The sequence below is a fragment of the Macrotis lagotis genome, chromosome 2 (assembly GCF_037893015.1).
Source record: "Macrotis lagotis isolate mMagLag1 chromosome 2, bilby.v1.9.chrom.fasta, whole genome shotgun sequence".
Taxonomy (NCBI): Eukaryota; Metazoa; Chordata; class Mammalia; order Peramelemorphia; family Peramelidae; genus Macrotis; species Macrotis lagotis.
In genome coordinates, this window is record NC_133659.1 from 258,524,796 (window position 1) to 258,547,664 (window position 22,869).

General features: G+C 44.2%; 1 protein-coding gene across 8 annotated transcripts in view; it reads left to right on the forward strand.

The window, feature by feature from the left end:
* The window catches only part of NCKAP5L (NCK associated protein 5 like), a 56,969-nt gene extending 34,557 nt beyond the window's left edge, over positions 1–22,412 (forward strand). For 6 of the 8 annotated variants that reach the window (XM_074225957.1, XM_074225959.1, XM_074225955.1 and 3 more), the window contains 7 exons: positions 14,116–14,229; positions 14,895–17,626; positions 18,228–18,384; positions 18,643–18,724; positions 19,361–19,669; positions 20,000–20,142; positions 20,649–22,412. In XM_074225957.1, the coding sequence (XP_074082058.1) occupies positions 14,116–14,229; positions 14,895–17,626; positions 18,228–18,384; positions 18,643–18,724; positions 19,361–19,669; positions 20,000–20,142; positions 20,649–20,861 (3,750 nt within the window). In that variant the 3' untranslated portion in view covers positions 20,862–22,412. Of the gene's footprint in view, positions 1–14,115; positions 14,230–14,894; positions 17,627–18,227; positions 18,385–18,642; positions 18,725–19,360; positions 19,670–19,999; positions 20,143–20,648 lie in introns of those variants that run through there. The other 2 variants (XM_074225961.1, XM_074225962.1) reach the window with 2 other exon arrangements.
* The last annotated feature ends 457 nt before the right edge of the window (positions 22,413–22,869 follow it).

Sequence of the window (22,869 nt, forward strand, 5' to 3'; positions counted from 1 at the left end):
AACTGAATGAATGCCAGGGAGTTCAAAGAACAAACCCAATATATAAATTATTTGATTAAACAGTAAAACCAGTTTGGATTTTTAGCAGGAATGCAGGCTGGTTCAGCAGTAGGAAAACTGTAAACAAGATAGATTATTTCAGTAACAAAAACAATAGAAATCACATTCATATCAACAGGTGCAAATAAGACTTTTTACAAAATACTGTACTTTTTTATGTTAAGAACACTAAAGAGAATAGGAATAAGATAATTTTTCTTAATGTAGTTAAGTGTATACCTAAAGTAATTAACTAATATTGTTTGTAATAGAGAAATGTTAGAGTATTTTCCATTAAGATTGGGATAAAGCAAGCAAGTCCATCATCAGCACTTTAATTTGGCATAGAACTACTTGTTATAACAATCAGACTAGAAAAGGAAATTGAGGAAATGAGCATTTGCAAATGGCCTGTGTGTATTGTTTTCCTGATTTTTATTTCACTTTGTATCAGTTCATGGGGATACTCTCTAGAATTTTAGCGTGAAGGGGAGAAGAGTTTGACTCAAGGATCTATCAGGATACAGGATCCTTTTTTTTGGTTGTTAGAGTTTTTTAGGATTAGTTAGAACTGGAAAGGATCTTAGATCTAATCTAGTCCATCCCCTCTTATTTCATAGATGAAGAACCTGAGGACCTAGAGGGAGAGAAGGCCCCAGGTCTTATTTAAAATTTGTATCTCTTTAGATGGAGCTTGATGGCAGATCCAGGAACAGATTGAGGCGATGCAGGGCAATAAACTTTTACTAAGTGCTCACATTACAGCACACACTGTGCTAAGTATTGGGGATGCAAATACAAGCAAAAAAGAGATTCCTTCTGCCTTCAAGGAACTCACATTCTAATGGGAAAGAGCAACACACAGAAAGTAAAAATGGAGGAGAAAGAGGGAAGGACACCCATAAGGGATCATGTTGTCAAAGTCAGCAGCAGAGCTGGTACCTTGAGCAGTCTGGGCCCCTCCCCAAATTGGGGCCCTCCTCTGGAAGAACTTGCTGATGGGAAAAAGGGTATTGGTATGGCCATCACAACAGCTGATGGATTTTCCAGGGTAAAGAAACCCCAGGATCTGTCGGAAGTTTCAGAAGGAGGTGACCACTGAGCCATAGTGGCAAAATGTAATTAGTCAGCAGGGGAATCAGGAAAGGAGTGTTTTCCCATGTTAGCTTAACATGAAATGGTTTAGCACCATTTTGATATTGAATTCTTTTGCCAAGGTAACTCATGAAAGAAAGAAAAATATAAAATTGCCCTTGGTCCTTTGTGGGATCCCTTTCCCTTCTGCAGTGATGGTAGCATAATGTCAAAAAGGAGGTAAAGAAATATAGATCTTGTTATTTTTACTCTAACAACAAAATAGAAGAAAGAAGGAAGCTGCAGCCAAATAGAAGGAAGAGATTAAGGTACTCCTAGAGAACCAGAAAAAAGAGTTGGAGGTATTGGTTTTATTTTGTTTAAAAACTACAAGTTATATTTCATGGGTAAATATTTAATCATTTGGTATTGCTATGCTCATAAGTGTTTGCAAAAAGACCTATTAAAATCATATGAAAAATGAAAATTATATGAAAATAATTACAATTTAAGCATCAATATTGGTTACAGAGATTGAAAAGGTAGAAAAATTCTACAAAAAGCTCTATAGGGCCCTCTAATTTCAAATTAATTCAGTATATACTTTGATATTCCACAATTTTATTGCAAAAGTAGGAAAAACTAAGGATGACAGGAAATAATTTGTAAATCATGGATTGGGAAAAAAGAGACCCAACACTTGTAAATGACATCGAAATCTCCTGCCTATGTATCATGAGTGTTCTTTCAGAAAAGGGTTGATTAGCCTGGATGCTGCCAATACCAAATAACATTACCAAAGAAATGAAATAAATTGTTTTTTTTGAGTTTTACAATTTTTCCCCTAATCTTATATCCCTCATCCCTCCCCATCCCCCACAGAAGGCAATCTGCCAGTCATTTCATTGTTTCCATGGTATACATTGATCCAAATTGAATGTGATAAGAGAGAAATCATATTCTTTTTTTTTTTTTTTTTTTTTTAGATTTTTCAAGGCAATGGGGTTAAGTGGCTTGCTCAAGGCCACACGGTTAGGTAATTATTAAGTGTCTGAGGCCGGATTTGAACTCAGGTACTCCTGACTCCAAGGCGAGTGCTCTATACACTGCGCCACCCAGCCACCTGAGAAATCATTCTTAAGGAAGAAACATAAAGTATAAGACATAGCAAGATCAGACAATAAGATATCTGTTTCTTTTTTCTAAATTTTCTAAATTAAAGGTAATAGTCCTTGGTCTCCACAGTTTTTTCTCTGGATACAGATGGTATTCTCCAGAAATAAATTCTTTTTAAACAAACTGGCAAATACCAATTATCAAGGTAGAGTCATCTTTGAATCAGCTGTCTGAATATAGTCAGTTTATGTCTGCTTTGTCATAGCAAAGGTTAGAGTAAACAGTGAGGAGAAATCAGAATAAAAAAAAAAAGATTTGGCACATAATTGAAACAATTGAAACCTGAACTATTTAACCAAGTAATTAAAAATGGAAAATAGATAACAGAAGTCAGGTTACATCAACAAGTGGTTCAGTAAAAAGAGTGCTGGCAGGGGTGGCTAGGTGGTCCAGTGGATAAAGCACCAGCCCTGGAGTCAGGAGTGCCTGGGTTCAAATTTGGTCTCAGACACTGAATAATTACCTAGCCGTGTGGCCTTGGGCAAGTCACTTAACCCCATTTGCCTTGCAAAAACCTAAAAAAAAAAAAAGTTCTGTCCTAACACCAGTCCTGCCTCAGATATGTATTATCTTTGTGACTCTGGACACTTATCCTCTGCCTGCCTCAGTTTCCTTAGCTGTAAAATGGGGATGATAATTACAACCAATAAAGTCATTCCTCAGACTTTTAAATATCAAAATCAAAGGAGTTCCACAAACAAGAACAATGGAAATTATCTTTTAAAAAGTTATTTTGGATAGAAACTTATTTTCACCATCAAGGGCAAATGGAGTTACCACTAATACCATGTCCCAGCTTTGCTTTGGGGGAAATAGAAATAGAACCAAAGAGAACAAAGACAGGAAAAGCAACTGGATCACAGCCAAGTACATATAAAGGAAAAGAAATGCCATGGTGAGTGTGATGAGGAGTTTATTTATGAAGTGTTTGAAGAAGAGATCAAAGTCAAAGACAGAGAGAAAAACTTGGTACCTTGTTACTTCACTTTTTATCATTAGAGGTATTCAGAAGTGAAATGAGCTGTCCTAAGAGCTGGCAGGTGTCCCTCCTTTGAGGCTCTTCAGAGTTTGAACAACTACTGGTCAGGTTGTTAGAGTGGGGACTCCTTCTCTGTGGTTAGATTTGATGGTTATTGATTTCCCTTTGAACTCTCATTCTAATTCTGTAATACCCAAAAAACACAACCGAGAGAATATCAACAACTACAACTTATTTTCCCATCTTTCCAAAATCTTTGAGTCTTATCTGTACACAGATTGAGAATAACCTTGATGAGTTCAGGGAGCAAGTGTTACTCAGAAATGGCCCATATGTAGACCATTTCACAGTTGAATAAAAGTTGTAAAGAATACAAGATCCAAAATGTCTGTTGTTTTATTAGAAAAAAACATTTGATTTGGGAAGTGCCAATGCATTGAAAAAGTATGTTCATGTCACAGACATTGGTCGTTGTATGAAGGTGTTCACTGCTGGGTAGATTAGATACAGAACAGAGCCCTAAGTTGGAGAGGGATCCCCAGTAGGGGGCAGGTCCCTCAGAGGCTTTGACTTGAACATTAAACTGCTAGTTGCGTCAAGTCCAGGACTCTGGGAACCTCTTGGAAGAAACCTGTACCACCTCAGTTTGACCAGACTCTTGACTACTTGTTGGAGAGTGAATTTCAGTTGCCCAGAACATGACAGGCTTTTAGGTAGATCTGCATCCTCTAGATCTGGAATAGACAATTTGACTGGGTATAGGTATAGGTATAGGCTGGGGGGGGGGGGGGGGACACAAAAGATAGGGTTGATTTGCCTTCAGGAAATTGCAAAGCTTTCTAAGTACCCTGAGCTTACCTTCTAATACAATCATTCTACTAGTGGTGATTCTAACCAGTGGGTTAAAACTGCCCCTAAAGAGTTAAAGCTAATGACAAAGAGGCTCCTGGGAGCTTGATAAAGAACATCAAAGAATAGGAGTAAGAATATTCAGGAAACAAATGTAGGAAGAGAAAGGTCATCTGATGAAAGAAAGGAGTAATAATCATCATAAAAAATGATAATGAACATTTGATCCTCACAACAGCCTGGGAAGTAGTGTGTTATCCTCATTTTATAGGTAAGGAAACTGAGGCAGACAGATGAAGTGACTTGCCCAAGATCATACTAAGAAGTATCTAAACTGGCATTTGAGCTCAGGCTCCATAGTGCCCCCAAGCTGCCCCTGGGAAGCCATATCTGCTGGCACCCTTGATGGAGAAACAGGTAGAGGAGAAAACATAGGCAAGAGAGGGTATTCAAACAGGAGATCACAGATCCCTTTGGGAGATTAAGGATCTCTATGGCATGTTCTGTACTGTGCTAATTGAGTAGAATTATAAGTTACTCTCTCCTAACTCAAAATATTCTAATCTCCACTATGTCTTTATTATTATAGTCAGCCTTTCCTGTTTGCTAGTGAAAAGTGAACAGAATATTGAAAAAATATCATTTTTACTTTCATTTAGAATGCAAATAGATACATATAGAAAATAATGACTCACCTGGGACCAAAGTACCATATACCCTCTTCTTTTTAGCCAACATTCCCTCCTGACTTGTACTCTGAGTTGAGTGGGGGGGGGTGAGGAGGTTCCTGGACATTGAAGGATAGGTAATTATAAAAAGGTAGTACTTTGATGAAGGTATGATCTCACTAAAGTGAATAACCCTCCTAGGATTGCAGATCAAAACTTCTCCACAATTTGTAGCTCTCAATCACATCTTCCTCTAGATATACTATGGATAAGCCTCCCTTTAGAGCTGTTGACATTACATAGGTACAAGTAGAACATATGAACCATCCATCAGTTATCTTTCATTCTCATTTTATTTTTTCAATTTCTAATCAGTGTTGGGTTTTTTAATAATATCTTTTTACCCTTTCTCTTTTATAATTTTTCATTGATAATCAGCTGACCCATGTCTGTTGCCTTTTAAGTGACTATAATTTCTTAGTGATTGGTATTACATGATTTTCAGTCTTACAGTATCATTGGAAGCATAATGATAGTAAAAGAAGTGGTCTATTTCAGGAAGAACTGAAATTGCCTAAGACAATCCAGCCTATCTGCTATTGTTTTGGTTATGGGTCTAGTTTATTGTCTACAATGTCTGTCCAAAGATACCAAGGGACCAGCTTGAGTTGTCCACTGATAGCAGGCTATAACCATCTGAAAAATGAGCATTATTCTTGCATTTTTTTTATTTTTTCCTTATATTGGAGAGTTAGACCAACCTTTTGAGATTAAAGTTCTCATTTAGGAGATGTTATCTACAGTATTCCAGAACTCAATGAAATAAACAAGTCAGATATAAACAGTCGCTTCTGGAGAACTTGGCCAACTATATAGGAAATTCCATTTGGAGTCTGAGCTGGACTTCTATGACAGTGATAACACCTTTGGTGAGCCTGTATCCATTCTCTGCCCTGTGTGATATTTTTTTACTTACTAATTGTTGCATTATCAAAGGGCAGGCTAAGTTCTATGTGACTTTAACACCTGCATGAGAGACATCTTGTTGGAGGAGAACCTTGTTCACTCTACCAAATCAAATCTTTTTTAATAATCAATAAACAGTAAGCTAATTATATAACAGTAATCATGTGACCTGATGAACAACATCTTTTGCAAGTTTACCTGTTCCTTTCTCATGTCCTCAATTTGCATGTAAGCTATTCTTCTAAACACTGATGGTAAAGTAGGACTAGGAGTCAACAGTTAGTGATTTTTCTTGATTCCCTTTTAGGATAGTAATCACAGCTGTGACTTTTTTCCCAAAAACTTGATATGATCCCTCTTTTAAATAACTTTATCTTTGTCAATGGATGCCTTAACATTCTCAGATTTTCCCAAGGTCACGCTAAATTAACCCCCAACTCTTTCTATTTTTGTTTCTTTGGTGCTATTTCTACTTACTCCTTAACATCACATTCTGGGCTGTGATGTTAAGAGTCTAATCACTGTCATTGATAGAGAGACTAATTTGTTAGGATAATTTTGGTGGATTTTTAAAAATATTTCTCTCTTGTGTGTAATCTTTCTCCTAGTAACCATCCTTCTGAAATCAAGAGCTGATTTCACTTAATGGAATCTATTTCCAAGCTGTCTGTAAATTTGTCTTTCTCCCTGTTGCCTCTCATTAGCATCAGTAGTTTAGTTAGATAGATTATAAATGTATAAAGATGTTGAAGGAACCTTACAGACCATATAGTCTTTTCCCCTGGTTTTTTGAATGAGAAAACTGTGACTCAGAAAACTTAAGGGAATTCGCCATGTTTACATAGCTAATAGAATCAAGTTCTCTAATTACAGATCTATAGCTTTTAAGTAGACTGAATCTAAATTGTCATAGTTACAAGCCATGTGTTCTCTTTTATATTTTTTTGTCTACTTTTATATTAGTTTTGACCTTTGCTTTTAATGAATCTCTGTTCCATCTGTACGCATACCTCACCGATTCAGGGATAATTTCCATAGCACCATTTCTTGTCCATTAAACTTTAATAATTTTTTTACCCTGAGGGATGTTATTCAGTATATTTAGGTATCCAACAGCCCCTATCTCTTATCTTTAAGAAGGTATCTATGTTGCATATGCCTATAACTTTTGACTTTTTTCATTTCTTAGGTCTGAACCATATTTTTCATGGTCTTCACCTATTCTCATCTTCACACTGAAGTCACTAAATATTAAAATGTTTATTTAATTTGGAAGGCCTTATCCTGCAAAATTTTTCTACTTCATTTCTCCTTTGCAGCAGACATTGGTGCATAAGTTACACAGTTTAACAGGGTAATCGTTTTACAAAGGTTTATCTCAAACATTGTGCAGAAAACAGAAGTCATACTATTTCAAATGTACAAGCATTGTTGCTTATGGTCTAATATCAAAATAATAGTTATCTTCCTGTTAATTAAAAATCTCCCCTCCCTCCAAAGATCTTCATACATTATATGATATTTAGAAACAAAGACAAAACTCCCCAGTCAGAATTAAGTAAGGGTTCAGAGTTTAGGTAACAGACTTTAACTAATTAAGCAGAAAACAATAGTAATTTAAAATGTGCATCCTGAACAATCATTTTCTTAAACTGTTCAGGCCAGTTGAGGGTGAAGATAAATAAATTACTCTGCTGTAAATCTAGTAGCCATCTAATTCATTTTCTGGAAGCTTAAAGCGTCCTCTTAAACTTTGACCTGGTTTCCTCTCAGTGATTAAAAGGGAGGAAAGGGGGCAGCTAGGTGGTTGAGTGGATAGAGCACCCGCCCTGGAGTCAGGAGACCTGGGTTCAAATATGGTCTCAGACACTTAATAATTACCTAGCCGTGTGGCCTTGGGCAAGCCACTTAACCCCGTTTGCCTTGCAAAAACCTAAAAAAAAGGGGGGGAAGGATTTTCTGCAAGGAGGTATTGTTTCTCTAGAAGTTTGGCTAAGTCCTCTGGACTAGTGAAATTGTTATTTTTTATTATTCTAATATGGTTTTGTTTTGTTTTTTTAGATTTTCTAAGGCAATGGGGTTAAGTAGCTTGCCTAAGGCCACATGGCTAGATAATTATTAAGTGTCTGAGGCCACTTTAGAACTCAGGTACTCCTGACTCCAAGGCCAGTACTCTATTCACCGCGCCACGTAGCCTTCCCCTAATGTTTTTTTTTTAATATTTTATTTTATTTTATTTTTTAATTCTCATTTTGTACAAATATTTTTTTACATTAATAAAATATTCTTGTTTAAGAGTAAACAAAATACCCCGCCCCCATGAATATATACTTGTATAGACTTGCTTGAGCGATAAAGTAAAGGGGAGAGAAAAAAAAATTAAAATTTAAAAAAATAATAGTAATAATTGTAGGTATGGCCAGGTGGCTCAATGGACGAAGCACCAGCCCTGGAACCACGAGCACCCGAGCCCACATCCAGCCCCGTAGACCCAACCAACAGTCACCTAGCCGTGTGACATGCAAGCCACCTGATCCCCACTGCCCTGCAAAAACCAAAAGGAAGAAAAAAAAGACCCAAAATAAAATAAAATAGTAATCATAGTAGGGGTGGCTGGGTGGTAGACAGAGCATTGGCCCTTGAGCCAGGAGCACCCGGGTCCAAATCCGGCCTCAGACACCCAAAGATCACCCTACTATGCGGCCCCCAGCAGGCCACCCAGCCCCATTTCCCCTGTACCCTCTCCCAAATAATAATAATAATAAATGTGCTTCAGTCTTTGTTCCAACACCAACAACTCTGTCATGGGTGGATCGCATTCTTTATGGTAAATCCATCGCAAAAGTTGCTTCCATATTTTTCTAACTTTGCCATTGCTGCCTGCAACTCCCTCCTTTCTTATTTCTCCACTACCATGTACTATATTTTCTCTCTCCTTTCACTCTGACTCTGCTGTAGGGTTGCTGAGTGGCACAGCAGACAGATCCCTGGTCCTGGGGCCAAGAAGCCCTGAGCTCCCATACCACCCCTTAGGCCCAGAATCCACCTGGCCCTATGGTCCTGGACAGGCCTTCCAATCCCAGCCCCTTGCAAGAAGTAAAAAAGAAAATGTGTTATATCTGACCACTCTCCCCCCATGGTCCATCCTCTCCTCCTTTATTCACATCCCTACCCCTTCCCCCTGCTCCCCCCCTCCTTCTTACTCCAGATGTCTATACCCCATTGAGTATATTTGCTGTTTCGTTTCCTAGCCACCTCTGATGAGAGCAAAGGTTCCCTCATTCCCCCTTGCCTCCCCCCTTCCATATCATTGTAATAGCTCATTGTAATAAAGAAAAAAAAACTTATTATATGAAATATCTTGGCCTATTCCCCCCTCTCCTTTTTCTTTCTCCCATTACATTTCCCTTTTTTTCTATTGACTCCATTTTTACACCATATTTTATCTTCGAATTCAGCTTTCTCCTGTGCTTCAACTATAAAAGCTCCCTCTACCTGCTCTATTAACTGAGATGGTTCATATGAATATTATCAGAATCATTTTTCTATAATGCAGTTCATCCTCATTAAGTCACTCATATTTCTCCCCTCTCCTCCAATCTCCATGCTTCACCTGAGTCCTGTATCTGAAGATCAAACCTTCTGTTCAGCTCTGGCCATTCCAAAAGGAACATTTGAAATTCCCCTGGTTCATTGAAAGTCCATCTTTTTCCCTGGAAGAGGACATTCAGCCTTGCTGGGTAGTTCATTCTTGGCTGCATTCTAAGCTCTTTTGCCTTCTGATATATTATATTCCAAGCCCTTCGAGCTTCCAATGTAGTTGCTGCTAAATCCTATGTGATCCTGACTGCAGCTCCATGATATTTGAACTGTGTCCTTCTGACTGCTTGTAATATTTTCTCTTTGACTTGGGAGTTCTGGAACTTGGCTATAATATTCCTAGGGGTTGGTTTTTTGGGATCTCTTTCTCGGGGGTGGGGGGGATCGGTGGATTCTCTCCATTTCTATTTTACCCTCTGCTTCTAAAATATCAGGGCAATTTCCCTGTAGTAATTCTTTGAAAATGATGTCAAGGCTCTTTTCCTGAACATGACTTTCAGGTATTCAATAATTTTTAAATTATCTTTCCTAATTCTGTTTTCCATATCAGTTGTTTTTTCAATGAGATATTTCACATTTTCTTCTAATTTTTCATTTTTTTGGTTTTGAAGTATTGATTCCTGATTTCTGTTAAATTCATCAGTCTCCCTGAATTCTATTCTTTGTCTGAAGGATTTGTTCTCCTCAGAGAGTTTTCTTATCTCTTTTTCTATCTGGCCAGTTTTGCTTTTTAAGGCATTCTTTTCCTCCATAACTTTTTGAACTGTTTTATCCATTTGACCTAAACTGTTTTTTAGCATGCTATTTTCTTCAGCATTTTTTTAGATTTCCTTGACTAAGCTGCTGACTTCATTTTCATGTTTTTCCTGCATCTTTCTCCTTTCTTTTCCCAGTTTTTCTTCCAACTCCCTCATTTGGTTTTCAAAGTCTTTTTTGAGCTCTGTTATAGCCTGAGCCCAATTTCTGTTTTTCTTGTAGTCTTTAGATGCAGGAGCTTGTGCTTCCTCATCTTCAGACTGAGTGTTTTGATCCTTCTTGGGCTCATATGCAAAATATTTCTCAATGGTATTCCTCTTATTTCTCTGCTTGCTCATTTCCCCAGCCTGGGCCTGGTTTTGAGGTGCTTCCTGAACTTTTGTGACATTCCCACAAGGGTCTCAGTGTGTGAGGCTTTGTCCTCCCTCCTGGTCTGTGAATGACCATAAGCGCCCCCCTCTGCCATGGGGCCAAGGTGGGGGGGGGCATAGACTGCTATCAGGATCTGAATGTGGTCAGAGCCCCAGAGTCCTGTTCCAGGGGCAGAGGACAGAGCTCTGCAGTCTCTCTTCACTCCCCTCCCTCAGCTCAATGGGCTCATGCCCTGGGGGCTCCTGCTTACTGGCTCCACCTGCTTCTGTTTCAGTATCTGGGCTGCTAGCTGTGTGCCCTGAGGGCTGGGCTCCACTGCTCATGCTAGTGCTCGCTCTGGCAGAGGTCCTCCGCTGTTCCCCCACTTTGTGCCCGGTACTCCCTGGGGTGTAGCTCAGGAGACTCCCCCGCTGCTGTGAGCCATGGCTCCCAGCGCCCTGGGGCTGCCTCCGTGAGGCTGAAGTTCTTTTGCTCTGGTGGGCCACCCCTCTGACCCCGGGGAGCAGAGCCTTTCTGCTCTTTTCCAGGTTACCTTGAGTAGGAGAACTGCCTCGCTGGGTCCCTTTGTGGGTTCTGTCTCTCGAAAGTTTACGTATAAAGTCCTTAGTTTCAAGTTTTATCAGAGTGCCTAAGACTGGACCCTTTCTTGTCGCCATCTTGGCTCCGCCCCATTTTTTTTTAAGAGAATAAAAGCCTTTCCTATATAGTTGTCTCCCCCACTAGAATGTAAACTTTTGGGTAATAGGGACTATCTTATTTTTCCATTTGTACCCACAGTATAAGCTCATTGTAAGTGTTAAATAAGTGTTTTTCATTCATTTCTGCAATTCCACATTTGTGAAAAGAGGTAACAAAGCATCTGTTGAAATATTTAATATCTCTTTTATCTTCTGAATATTGTATAAAACCACCTCCCTCTTCTTTATTTGAACCTTAAAGGAGGATCTGTGAGGCATCCTTCAATTTAACTGCAGCTTTCTTTTGTCTTTGGTTTCCTTTATAGCAATATAATTGATATAATCCATCAGTGTGTCCATTTATTTTGAACTGGACAAAATAATCTTACAAATTAGATTGTAGACTTGTGAAGGCAGCCTCTTTTTATATCTCCATTACTTAGGACAGAGTAGGCACTCAATATTAGGTTGAATGATTGATTGCAGTAGAATACTAACAGGTGGGGCGGCTAGGTGGCGCAGTGGATAGAGCACCAGCCCTGGAGTCAGGAGGACCTGAGTTCTAATGCAGCCTCAGACACTTAATAATTGCCTAGCTGTGTGGCCTTGGGCAAGCCACTTAACCCCACTGCCTTGCAAAAACTAAAAAAAAAACAAAAAAAAACAGATAAGTTAATTTTTTAGGAAGCCCAAAAAACTGTAAGTATTAGAGTCCCCTGCCCCCTTTTCCATTATTCTGACCCTGCAGAAGTGGAAGGGGCCTCATAGGATGAAATACCATTCTGAATTTTTATTTCTTTTATGGGTTGCCATGGCCAAAGAATTGATCATCTCTTGGCGAGTCTCATAGTGCAGATCCTCTGAACTTGAAGGAAGAGAAGGAAATAATCATTTAGAGAGTATCTACTATGTGCCAGTAATAAACTAAGCTTTTCACAAATATTATCTCATTTCCTCCTCATAACTCTGGGAGATATGTGCTATTATGATCCTCATTTTACAGTTTAAGAAGCTGATGTTAAGTGACTTGCTCAGAGTCACACAATTAGTATCAGATTTGGCTTTGAACTCAGGTCTTCCTGAGTCCAGCACTTTAACCACTGTGCCACCTAGTGGCTAAGAATGATCCAGAACTAAATTTTGCCATGACTTGCTAAATCTTGAGAATTGATTGAATTTCTCAACCCTTGACCCCCTCCCTCCTTTTAGCCAGTTTCTAAAGTTCTTTAACAAATTCCTTCTCACTTTTGCTTTAAATATTTCTCTGATGTCTATAATCTGAATTCTGAACTACAAACTCCTAGCATTAGAAAGTACCAAGCTCTTTTAGTCTAATGCTTTGATTTTATAAATGAAGAAATGGACATCCAGGAGATCAAAGTGCTTGTCCAAGTGGCAGAGCTGGCATGGGAACCCAGGTCTTCAGACTCCTAATTTGGTACTAAAGTACCATGCCCTTCTTGGAATAGATTGATCAATAGACTTTAATAGTTTTGGTTAATGGGTTTCAGATCCTTCTTTTTCATCAGTATTTTGGATAAATGTATACATATCATGCTTAGAGCATTGGACAGATTACATAAAGCTAGGAAAAGTAGAATATAGACTAGAATCAAGCTCTAAAATGATCTTGATAGGCTGTAATATTGTGGTGCAGTAGAATAGTGGTTTTGGAATTAGGAAAACCAGGCTCAAATCCCACCTCTGATACTTATTAACTGAGTGACCTTGGGCCAGTAAAAGTAGGGAGTTGAACTCCTTAACCAGATCTCTTCTAACTTTATGGGAAAATGACTAAGAAGTAATTCTTGTGAAGTAGATTTGATGATTTTAGGGATGAAAGTTCAGAATGGAATATGAGTGAACAAGGGGTCTAAAATGGAGTCAGGCTGCATCTGAAGCACTAGCTTCAGCTCTGGGCCCCACATTTTAGAAGAGACAAGCTGGATGTAGCATGTCTAAAAGAAGGTGGGCGGGTTGGTCAGTTCTCTGGAAACTGCTGTGTAAGGACCAATTGAAAGCATACATGTATATATGCTGTATGAGTATATGTAGCCTGGAGAAGAGAAAATGTGTGATATGGGGGAATTGTTAAACTTCTGATACTTAAAATGGAATTAAGTTGAATGATCTTCACATAGGAGGAGGGATATGGATCTATTTGACTCCAGAGAGCAGAACTAGGATCAGTAATTTAAGGGAAGGGGATTTTGAATCAACTTAAAGAATATTTCCTAATAATTAGAGATTTGACAAAATGGAATCAGCTTCTTTGGGGACTACTGAGCCTTCATATCCTTAAGTGTGTTTAGCAAGGACTGAATGTATATTTTTCCATGATGTTGGAGGCAAGATTCATGATTTAGAGAGGTGTTGGACCAGGTGATTGTAAGGTCATTTTCCAACTCTTGAAATTTTGTGATTCTATGTCTCATGTTTCTAAGTAGGGAAACTGAGGCCCACACTGGTTAAGCAGTTTGTGCAAGACGGATTAGGCTTCATCTAGGAAGGGATGAGAACCTGGGCTTACTGGCTTCAACACCCAACACTACCACCCAGAGGTAGCCCCCTGCCCTGGGTTGGCCCCTTCCTTTCATTCCAAGGCTCCTTGTTGAACAGCATGCCCATTTTACCACTGGCCTCTGGGGACTTTGGGATCTCACCTTGATGATTCAGAAATCATGGTTAATTCTGTTAGGGATCGAATGGGCTTCCTACTGCTTAGCACTACTCAGAGAAAAGGAGCCACTAGTGCCAAGGTTACATGGGACCAGGTCTTGGGGATGAGAGCCATGCCTCCTACCCAGTATCTGAAGGGCACATCAGAGTTTAAGAAGAGAAAAGCCCTTATTGTTTCTTGTTGCAGGTTGGGAGGGTGAACATTTTCATATATTTGGAATGGGGTAGGCCCAGAACTTTCTGCAAGGGATTCCTGTTGACTCTCCCTCCTCCTTTTCAGCTCCCTTTACATCCATTACAGTCGATGTCAGAGCCACTGACCACCACACTCCTGAATACAGAAGAGGGACCAGCAGCCTTCCTACCAATGGGGTCCTGTCCCGGACAAAAAGAGGTAGTAGGGAGAAGGGTCAACCTGAGAAAGAGCTCTGCAGGGGCCAGGCCACCTGCCTGTTCTGTCCCCTGAGAAGCCCCTGGGTTTTCCTTGCTGCGTGCTTTCAAAGCCCAGGGGCCTCTGCTTTGCAGATGACTTCCACTGGTTACAAACCTAGGCAAAGGCCTGCTCACCTGCCCTAGCAGCAGTTGAAGGGAGCACATGCTTTGCTGCTAACAGTTCATGTTTTTCATCTGTGTTGGTGGCCCTCTGAGAAGTATCTTCCTCTCTCTGAGTCCTGACACTTCCATCACCTCAAGGAGGGGAGGCCTGACCCAGGATTGCTAAAATCTAAGCTTCCTTCTATTCTCTACCATTTCTGATTTCTGATGTGCTTGAGAATGAGGGCCCACTTAGGAAAAGAGAGGGTAGGCAAGTACAACACAGTCTGTTGGAAGACCCCCCCAAGCCTGAAATTATGGGAGAAGGAAGTTGAGTCTGTCCCTAACCTAGAAGTCTCTTTCTCATCTTAGTCCACTTGCCAAAATAAGAGAAAGGAAGTAATTAGGAGCAATGCACTCCCAGTCACTTGGGTTCATTTGTGTTGCTGGGGTCCTTGATTTAGTAATGACCCTAAGAATGGGCAAGGAGCCCATCCTGAAGTCTTTAATCTCTATTTCCTTTAGGTAGGTTGTGAGCAGCAGCAGCAGCAGCAGCAGCAGCAGCAACAACAACAACAGCAGGCCTTGGGCAGCTTGGGCCCCCCCATGGATGCCCTTTCCCCATTTCTGAAGAAAAAGGCTCAGATACTGGAGGTGTTGAGGAGCCTGGAAGAAACTGATCCTCTGTTACTGCACCCCACCCCAGCCTCCTGGAGGGTGGCAGGGCAGTGTCCCCAAGGGGAACCCAAAATCCACCCTGATTGTTCCTTGAAGGGCAAAGCAGGTGAAAAATGGAGCCCAGGTGAGAGGCTGGGTTCCCCAGAACCAGTCAATGGGGAAGTATGTACCCCACCCCTGCCAGAGTCTACACCCTGGGCATCCTGCCTACTCCTGGGCCCTAGTGGACTGGGGGGACTACTTCGGTGGGAGCCTGTACTGGGGAGCCCAAGGGGTGAAGAGAAGCTGGGGAGGCTTTGGAGCATGGGCCAAGAATCCCAGAGGTCCCCAGCACCGCAACCTGGCCTCCATAGCGGACCAGGTAGCAGCAGCAGCTCCTCCTCAGATGAGACTGGGGAGCCGGGGGAGGCATTGACACCAGCTGCCCTACTCAATGCCTTGGCCCGGAAGCAACTGAACCTGGGCCAGCTGCTGGAAGACACTGAATCTTACCTCCAGGCCTTCCTTTCAGGAGCTGGAGGGCCCAACAGTGGAGACACACCCCCTACCTATGGTCCTGGCCCAGGCCAGCCACCTTTGCCCAATGAAGGGCTTCCCCAGTCTCTAAGATCCAAAGGCTTCCCCAAGGCACCATGGGGTGGGGGAGGATCTGAACCCCTCAAGCCAGGCTTAAGCACTACCTCAGAGGGCAGTGGGGCCCTTCCCTTCCTCAGTGTGTTTGTGGATGGGGGAGACACCTCTCCAGGCCCCTGGCCCAGGTACCCCCTTTCCTCATCTCAGGTGAAAAGCGAGCTCCAAATTAGCCCCTCTTCCCCCATTGAGACCCAGGAACTCACCTTCTCCCCACCCAAAAGTCTCAATTTCTTGAAGTTGTCTCTGACCCCAGAGAAGGCCCCTAGCCCTGGTACTTCCCATCTCAGTCCCCAGCTGCCCCGAAGTTCCCGGATCCCTTGCTGGAATGGTGGTCCAGATGGCAGTCCTTCCCCCATGCTTACTCATCGGGGACTTGGGGGAGAACTGTCCCCTGAGAGAGTTGCCCAGCGCCAGTCTACCAGCTCCCCACCTACCATCATTGTGGACTCCATCCAGCTTAGACCCACACATGCAGCCTCTTCCTCTGTCCTTTCACCTGAGCCCCCAACTTGTCCAACCCAATCCCGATATGAAGATGTCCTGGACCTTTCAACTGGCTCCTTTGGGGGATCGTCTCCAGAGCCACCCCTTACCTCCCACCAGTCATCCAGTTTCCCACAGCTGGCCCCAGAGACACTGGACCAGGTTCCTAGGGCTCCCCCTAGCCCTGGAACACCTCAGCTCTGCCCCTATGGTGGTGTCCAGGAGAAGGGTGGTGAGAAGGCAGGACCAGAGTCTCCACAGGCTGGCTGGAAGGGCACAGGTGGCTCCTCTAGAAAGCCGAGCAATGGGGCTGGGAGACGGCTTGGGGAGCCAGGCTTCACCCCTCTGCGAGAGAGACTGACTGCACTGAGCAAACTGAAGACAGGCTCTGAGGGAATCCTGGGCTCCGACAAGAATGGAAACCCTGGAAAGCCAGGACTGGAGAGGGCCCGGCTGCCAGGGAGACTAAGAGAAGGGGCTGCAGATACAGCCTCCAGCTCCTTCAGACCCCCCGAGCCCACTGAGGCAAAGGGGCCCCCCCGAGGGGCAATGCCCTTGGGTACCAGCAGCCTGAAGCAACAGGACCACGGCTCTCCTGGGGAACCAGGTCCCCGCTGCTATTCTTCCCACTCTATGGGTGCTCGCCTTGACCTGGATCCTGTCTCACCTCGTGGCTGCCTCACCAAAGTGGAGCTGGCAAAAAACCGCCTGGCGGGAGCACTGTGCCCCCAAACGCCACGGACCCCAGTCAAGCTGCCTACCACAGTACCCAGCCCGGGCAAGCCCAACAAAAGCCCCCATGGCAGCCCCACCAAGCTGCCCTCAAAGTCACCCACCAAGGTGGTACCCCGGGGCACATCTCCCCAAGTGCCCAAGGACCTAGTAAAACCTGAGAAGGGCAAAGGTCCCTCTTGGGCAGACTGTGGTGCCCCCTCCCAGCCAATATCCAAAGTAGTAGGCTCAGGGAGCCAAGGCCAAGGTCCTGAGGGACCAGCCCTCCATTCAGCCATAGAGGAGAAGGTCATGAAGGGCATTGAGGAAAATGTGCTCCGGCTGCAAGGCCAGGATCGGACACCAGGCGTGGAGGCCAAGCACCGCAACTCAAGCAGTATTGTAAGCTGGTTTGGACTAAAGAAGAGCAAGCTGCCTGCCCTGAGCCGCCGGGCAGATCCCGGAAAGAACAAGGAGAGTCTTGGGGGCACCCCCCTGAGCAAAGGGGGCAAGCAGGAGGCCCGGAAGCTAGAGACAGAGAGTCTCAACATCTCTAAGCTCATGGCCAAGGCAGAGGACCTGCGGAAAGCCCTGGAAGAAGAGAAGGCCTACCTCAGCAGGCAGGGCCGAGGGCGATCGGGAGGTCCTGCACGGGGCAGTGGAGGTGGCGAGGTGGTGCTGGGCCAGGCCCAGAGCCAGCTCACCATCATGTACCAGGGTGCCGACACCTTCATGCAGCAGCTGCTCAACCGGTACGTGGAGCCAAAAAGGGAGTAGGAGACCCTCCTCAGGCAGGAAGCCCAACACCTGCACCCCAAGCTGTCATAGCAGAATTCTCCCTGACTTCCTTACCCTTTCCCAGCTCATGTTCTCTTGCACTGTCCCCAAAGGAGAAAAAACACAGTATCTGGTGGTGGGTGGAGGGCAAAAAGATGGATTTACTGAGAGTCTGCTTGTGAGGCCTTTCCCAGCCCGAGTTAGTGTGCATTCTGAGTCTCTCTGTCTCTCTCTCTCTCTGTCTCTCTCTCTCTCTCTGTCTTTTTCTCTTTTTCTTTCTCTGTCTCTCTCACTCTCTCTCCCCTACCTACATCCTCTCCTGAGCCATTTGCCCTAGGTATCTCCTCAGTGGTAGTTCTCCTTGGGCTTTCCCTCAAAGCATCGACCATCCCCCCCTCCCCATGAGACAGATAAAAAATCTCTAGGGTGGTAGTGATGGGGTTATTTTCCCTAGAAGACTAGAGAGCCAGGTATTTGTCCTCTGGCACCCACTCCCACCCCCCCCCCACACACACATACACACCCACTCTCCCAGATACATAACTTTTGTGATGATCCTTTTTAACCCCCACCTAGGGTAGATGGGAAGGACCTGCCCCCTGACAACTGGCAAGAGCCCAAGCCAGAATTTGTAGATTTCCAGGCATCTGTTCCTGAAGCCAAGGGTCCCCAGCCCCTCCGGAGCCCCCGAAATGGCCTCGTTGGCCAAAGTGCCAACAAATCATCTGGGAAGGTGAGCCAGGGGAAAAGGGGAAGGGTAACTGGGACCCTCTTTCAGGAGTTCCAAGGTCCTAGACTTGCCCTCCATTACTCCTTCCCTTCGAGTCACACCATTCAAGCTTCCTAAGTCCAATAGAAATAACCTGCCAGTGGCTGCTCCACCGGCTCTGAATCTTGCTGAAGCATCCTGGGGCCCTCTGAGGGTTAGCCCCGAGGGACTGGGGAGGAGAGGGAGCCCCACAGGCCCTGAGCACTTCCTCTAAATGCACAGAAGAGCAATGAAGTGACCCAGAGAGAAGCGGCCCCCACCGAGGACGCCCTTGCTGAGCCCATCCCCACCCCGAATTTCACAGGTCAGTAGGGTGACATGGGTTTTGGGGGTTAGGCCTCTAAACTTCTTTCCTCTCTACACTCCACTCCTTTGTCCCAGGTTAGCCCACCATTGTCTTCCTCCATCACTAGGCTAAACTCCTTTACCTCTCAACTTTCCTTCATGACTAAGTCCCTACCAAAAGAGACTCCTAGAGGGACCACTGAATAAGTGATTATGAAACAGGGCCCATTTATTAAACACCAGCTCACCATGTGCCAGTATAATTCCAGGTGCTGGGGTTGGAAATAAAAAAATCAAGATAGTCTTTGCATTTGAGAAACCTACATTCTACTCAGGGGAGAAGGGCATGTTTTCAGATAAGTAACTAGAAGGATAACATCGCTGGGCCTTTGTTGCTTCATTTTAAAATGAGGGTGTTGAGCTGTCAGCTGGTATTTATATGACTGGTATGTATATGTACTGTGATTGTGTTCTCTAAAGACTACAAGGACTTGAAGGTCTCCTGAGTTCAAAGTCTATGGTCCGATGGGGGAAAAAGTATAAGGGGATGAGACAGGGATGATGGCACCAACAACTGAGGGATTCAGGAAAGGTCTCTTCAGAAGTCATTAGCTAGAAATCTGATTCATTCCTCTGCTTTTTCTTCAATTCTCAGCCTGTGGCTCCCTAACCCGAACTCTGGACAGTGGCATTGGTACCTTCCCACCACCAGACCACAGCATCAGCGGAGCCCCCTGCAAAAACCCTCCCAAGCCAAAGCCTTCCCGACTAGACCCACCCCCTGCAGAGCATTTGGCCCGACCAAACCCCCTCACCAAGGTTCCCCGACGAGCCAGGACGTTGGACCGAGAGGTGCCCGCTATGGAAGAGCTGCTGGTGGGCGGACGGCACCCAAGCGTGCCTGCTTTTCATGCCCTTCTTTCTCCCACTCCTAGGCATCATGGGCACAAGACCTGTACAGATGGTGGGTACCCCAGGAGAAGGGGGGGTAGGCAGATGAGGGAGGAGCCTGGCATAACTAGCCATTTCCTGTTATTCATCTAAAAACTCCTCTGCTTGAGTACTCCCTAAAGTTGTGTGTAGGGAGGGGTGTATGTGTATGTGGGGGATGTAAGAGACTGAGTTATCAAGGAGAAATGAAGAGTCCATGTCATTTCCAGAGTCATGATAAGGGAGAAATAGGACTCTCCAGGCCCCTTGGGCACAGGATGTTTTTCTGGATTTGGGATATAGTAAGAAGCCTTGGAATTTTATGCCTACTGATAAGAACCCCTCTCATCTGTTCCTGAGATAGATTCCAGTGGGCATCCTGGACGGCCACCACCAATCCAGCTCTCCAAAAACTGGACTTTTCCTAACACACGAGCAGGTGGCAATTCTTCTGACCCCTTCCTTTGTCCACCCCATCAACTGGAAGGGCTTCCCAGGACCCCTCTGGTAAGAATTTCTAAGATGAAAGAACTAGGGACTGGAATGGGCAGGGACAGGGAGGGAAGTGGAGCAGGTAGTAGAGGTCCTGAAATGGAAGAGAGCCTAGGAATTCCCTTTTCTTCTTCGTGAGGACTGTGGATATAAAATAGTCTTCATAAAATAATTGGTAAATTTCTTTAGATATAGGTCTGAGCCTCTACCCATTGCTTGCCAGTTCCAAAACTGTTTTCCCTTAGTCTGCTGGGAGGAGTATGCCTGTGATGCCTCAATCAGGGGACACTTATAAGTCCTTAGAATTACTCTGTTCTCACTTACAAATTACTTAACTAAGAACATAATGTAAAGTTTGGAACCCCTAAGAGACTTTCTACCCAGGATACCATCCCACATCTACAGGACAGCTGCTGAGTTGATTCCTGGGAAGACCCCCTGCCCCACCATTTCTCTCCAATGCTTGGGACATGGCCGAGGGAAACCTCCTCCCACCCTGACCTGTGCCTTCCGTCCACTAGGTCCCCCCAGTTGAGAGGAAGCAGTGTTTAGAGGGAGGCCACCCGCCTCCAGCGTCCTCTGGCCCAGCTTTTAGCGGCAGTCGTACACCCAGCACTTCAGATATGGGAGAGGATGGACGTGCCTCTGGGGGGGGCCCTCCTGGACTGGAAACATCAGAATCCCTCAGTGATTCCTTATATGATTCCCTATCTTCTTGTGGGAGCCAAGGCTGAGATGGGGGACCAGTGCTGGAAATACTCTTTGCTCACCACCCCAACCAGAGATGGAGACGATAGATTGGACTCAGAACCTCCCTGTTTTCTGTGGACCAGGAAAAGAGGTTGCTCCGCCTTGGGACCCAGTTTGAAGCACATCCCTAGGAGAAATAAGTGGAGAAGAAGAAACTAAAGTTTACCCTAACTTCTACCCTTAATCTCTCATTGGAAGGATGAGATGACTGGTCTCAATTTAGAGGCCCCACCTTATCCTTTCTCTTGGCTCAGAACAAGACCCTGACTTTCTGCCCCATCTTGAAAACTGGGGGCACCGTGTTGTAGTGGTGCTGGACCTGCCCCATTCTCCCATTAGCTGTATCATCTCTTGCTACCAAGCCTCCATTCTCCTCTGGCTACACGTTGTCTCCTAACTCCCACCCTGGAGAGGGGCCAGAAAACTGTTGGTGGAGATGGATGGAAGCCAGGAGATGGTTGAATCTGCCCCCCCCCCCCGCATCTGTCCCAAGGTCTCCACTGCCCTTCTGGGGGCCTCCTCGCTCTTTGGATGGTGCTGTCCTGACCCCTGACCCCTACCCCCCTTGTCTCTGGAGTTATGTTTGGGAGGAGAGTTGTTCTGTTTTGTTTTGTTTATATTAAAATCATTTCCCCTCCTGTTTTCCCACTTGGCTTGGGTTAATTTCTGTCACTGTGAACATGGCTGAGCTTCCTGACCTCCACTGCCATCAAATCCCTAATAAAACATGAAGAAGTCCTCCCTAGCTGCCACCACCCCTACCTTTTCTCTCCCAATTCCCCCCTTCTCTTCCCCCCCATGACTCAGCCCACTCCCTTCAGAGATAGTTGGGGGGGGGGAGAGAAGAGGCTTGTGAGAAAGAAAAGAGCTAAGGCTTTAGTCCTAGGGCCTAAAGCTAGAGATAATACCCCTAAACTGGCATAAGGTTGGGGTGTTTCTCCCCAGGGCATGATTGAGACAAGAGACAATAATTCCTTGTCCTGACAAGGGGGACTTCCTTCCCTACCCTTATCGCCATACACTAAGCACCAGGTTGGGAAGGGAAAGGATGCCCCAAGGACTGGCTTTCTGTAAAATCCCTCTTGGAACTAGAGAGAAATAAGCTGTTAGCAGTTGGCTTGAAGGTAGTTCTCCTACCCCTTCAGCCATTTTCAGCTTCACCTGTACATGCAGGGTAGGGGGATGTTTGGACCATCCCTGGTATTTCTCTTTTCACTGTCACAAGCTGGAAAACCTTGCTGAAAAGCATTCCCAAGGGTCTTCTTAAGTGAGCAGAAAGCCCAAAGTGCCAAAGGTCTCCCTTGATTTCCCTTGACATCCCTAGGGTCATGACCCTTGACCCTCTGGTCATGTACCTGTCGGCCCAAGCTCATCATATGTCCAGCCCGTTTTCTCTTTCTATCCTACAATTCTCAGTTATTCATTATTTCTGTTCTTTGAGGTTCCTTAGCAATGTATGCTCACTCACCCCACTTGATACTTATCTGGCACTCTTCAGGGCAAGTATTGGGCCACTATCTCACTGTTGTACAGACATACTGGATAAAATTTTTTTTTATTTTTCCCATTTATTCTTATTTTGTACAAATAATTTTATATACATTACTAAAATATTCTTGTTTAAGAGTAAACATAAAACCCCCTCCCCCCAAAAGTATAGACCCGCATGAGCAATAAAATAAATTAAAATTAAATTAAATTAAAATTAAATTAAAATTAAAATTAAAAAATAGTTATAATAATTGTAGGTATGACCAGGTGGTTCAGTGGACGGAGCACCGGCCCTGGAGCCAGGAGTACCCAAGCCCAAATCCAGCCCCATACAACCAGCTGTGTGACCCCATGCAAGCCACCCCAACCCCATTGCCCTGCAAAAACCAAAAAAAAAAAAGACCCAAAATAATATAAAATAATAATAGTAGGGGCAGCCAGGTGGCGGACATGGGCACTGGCCCTTGAGCCAGGAGCACCCAGGTCCAAATCCGGCCTCAG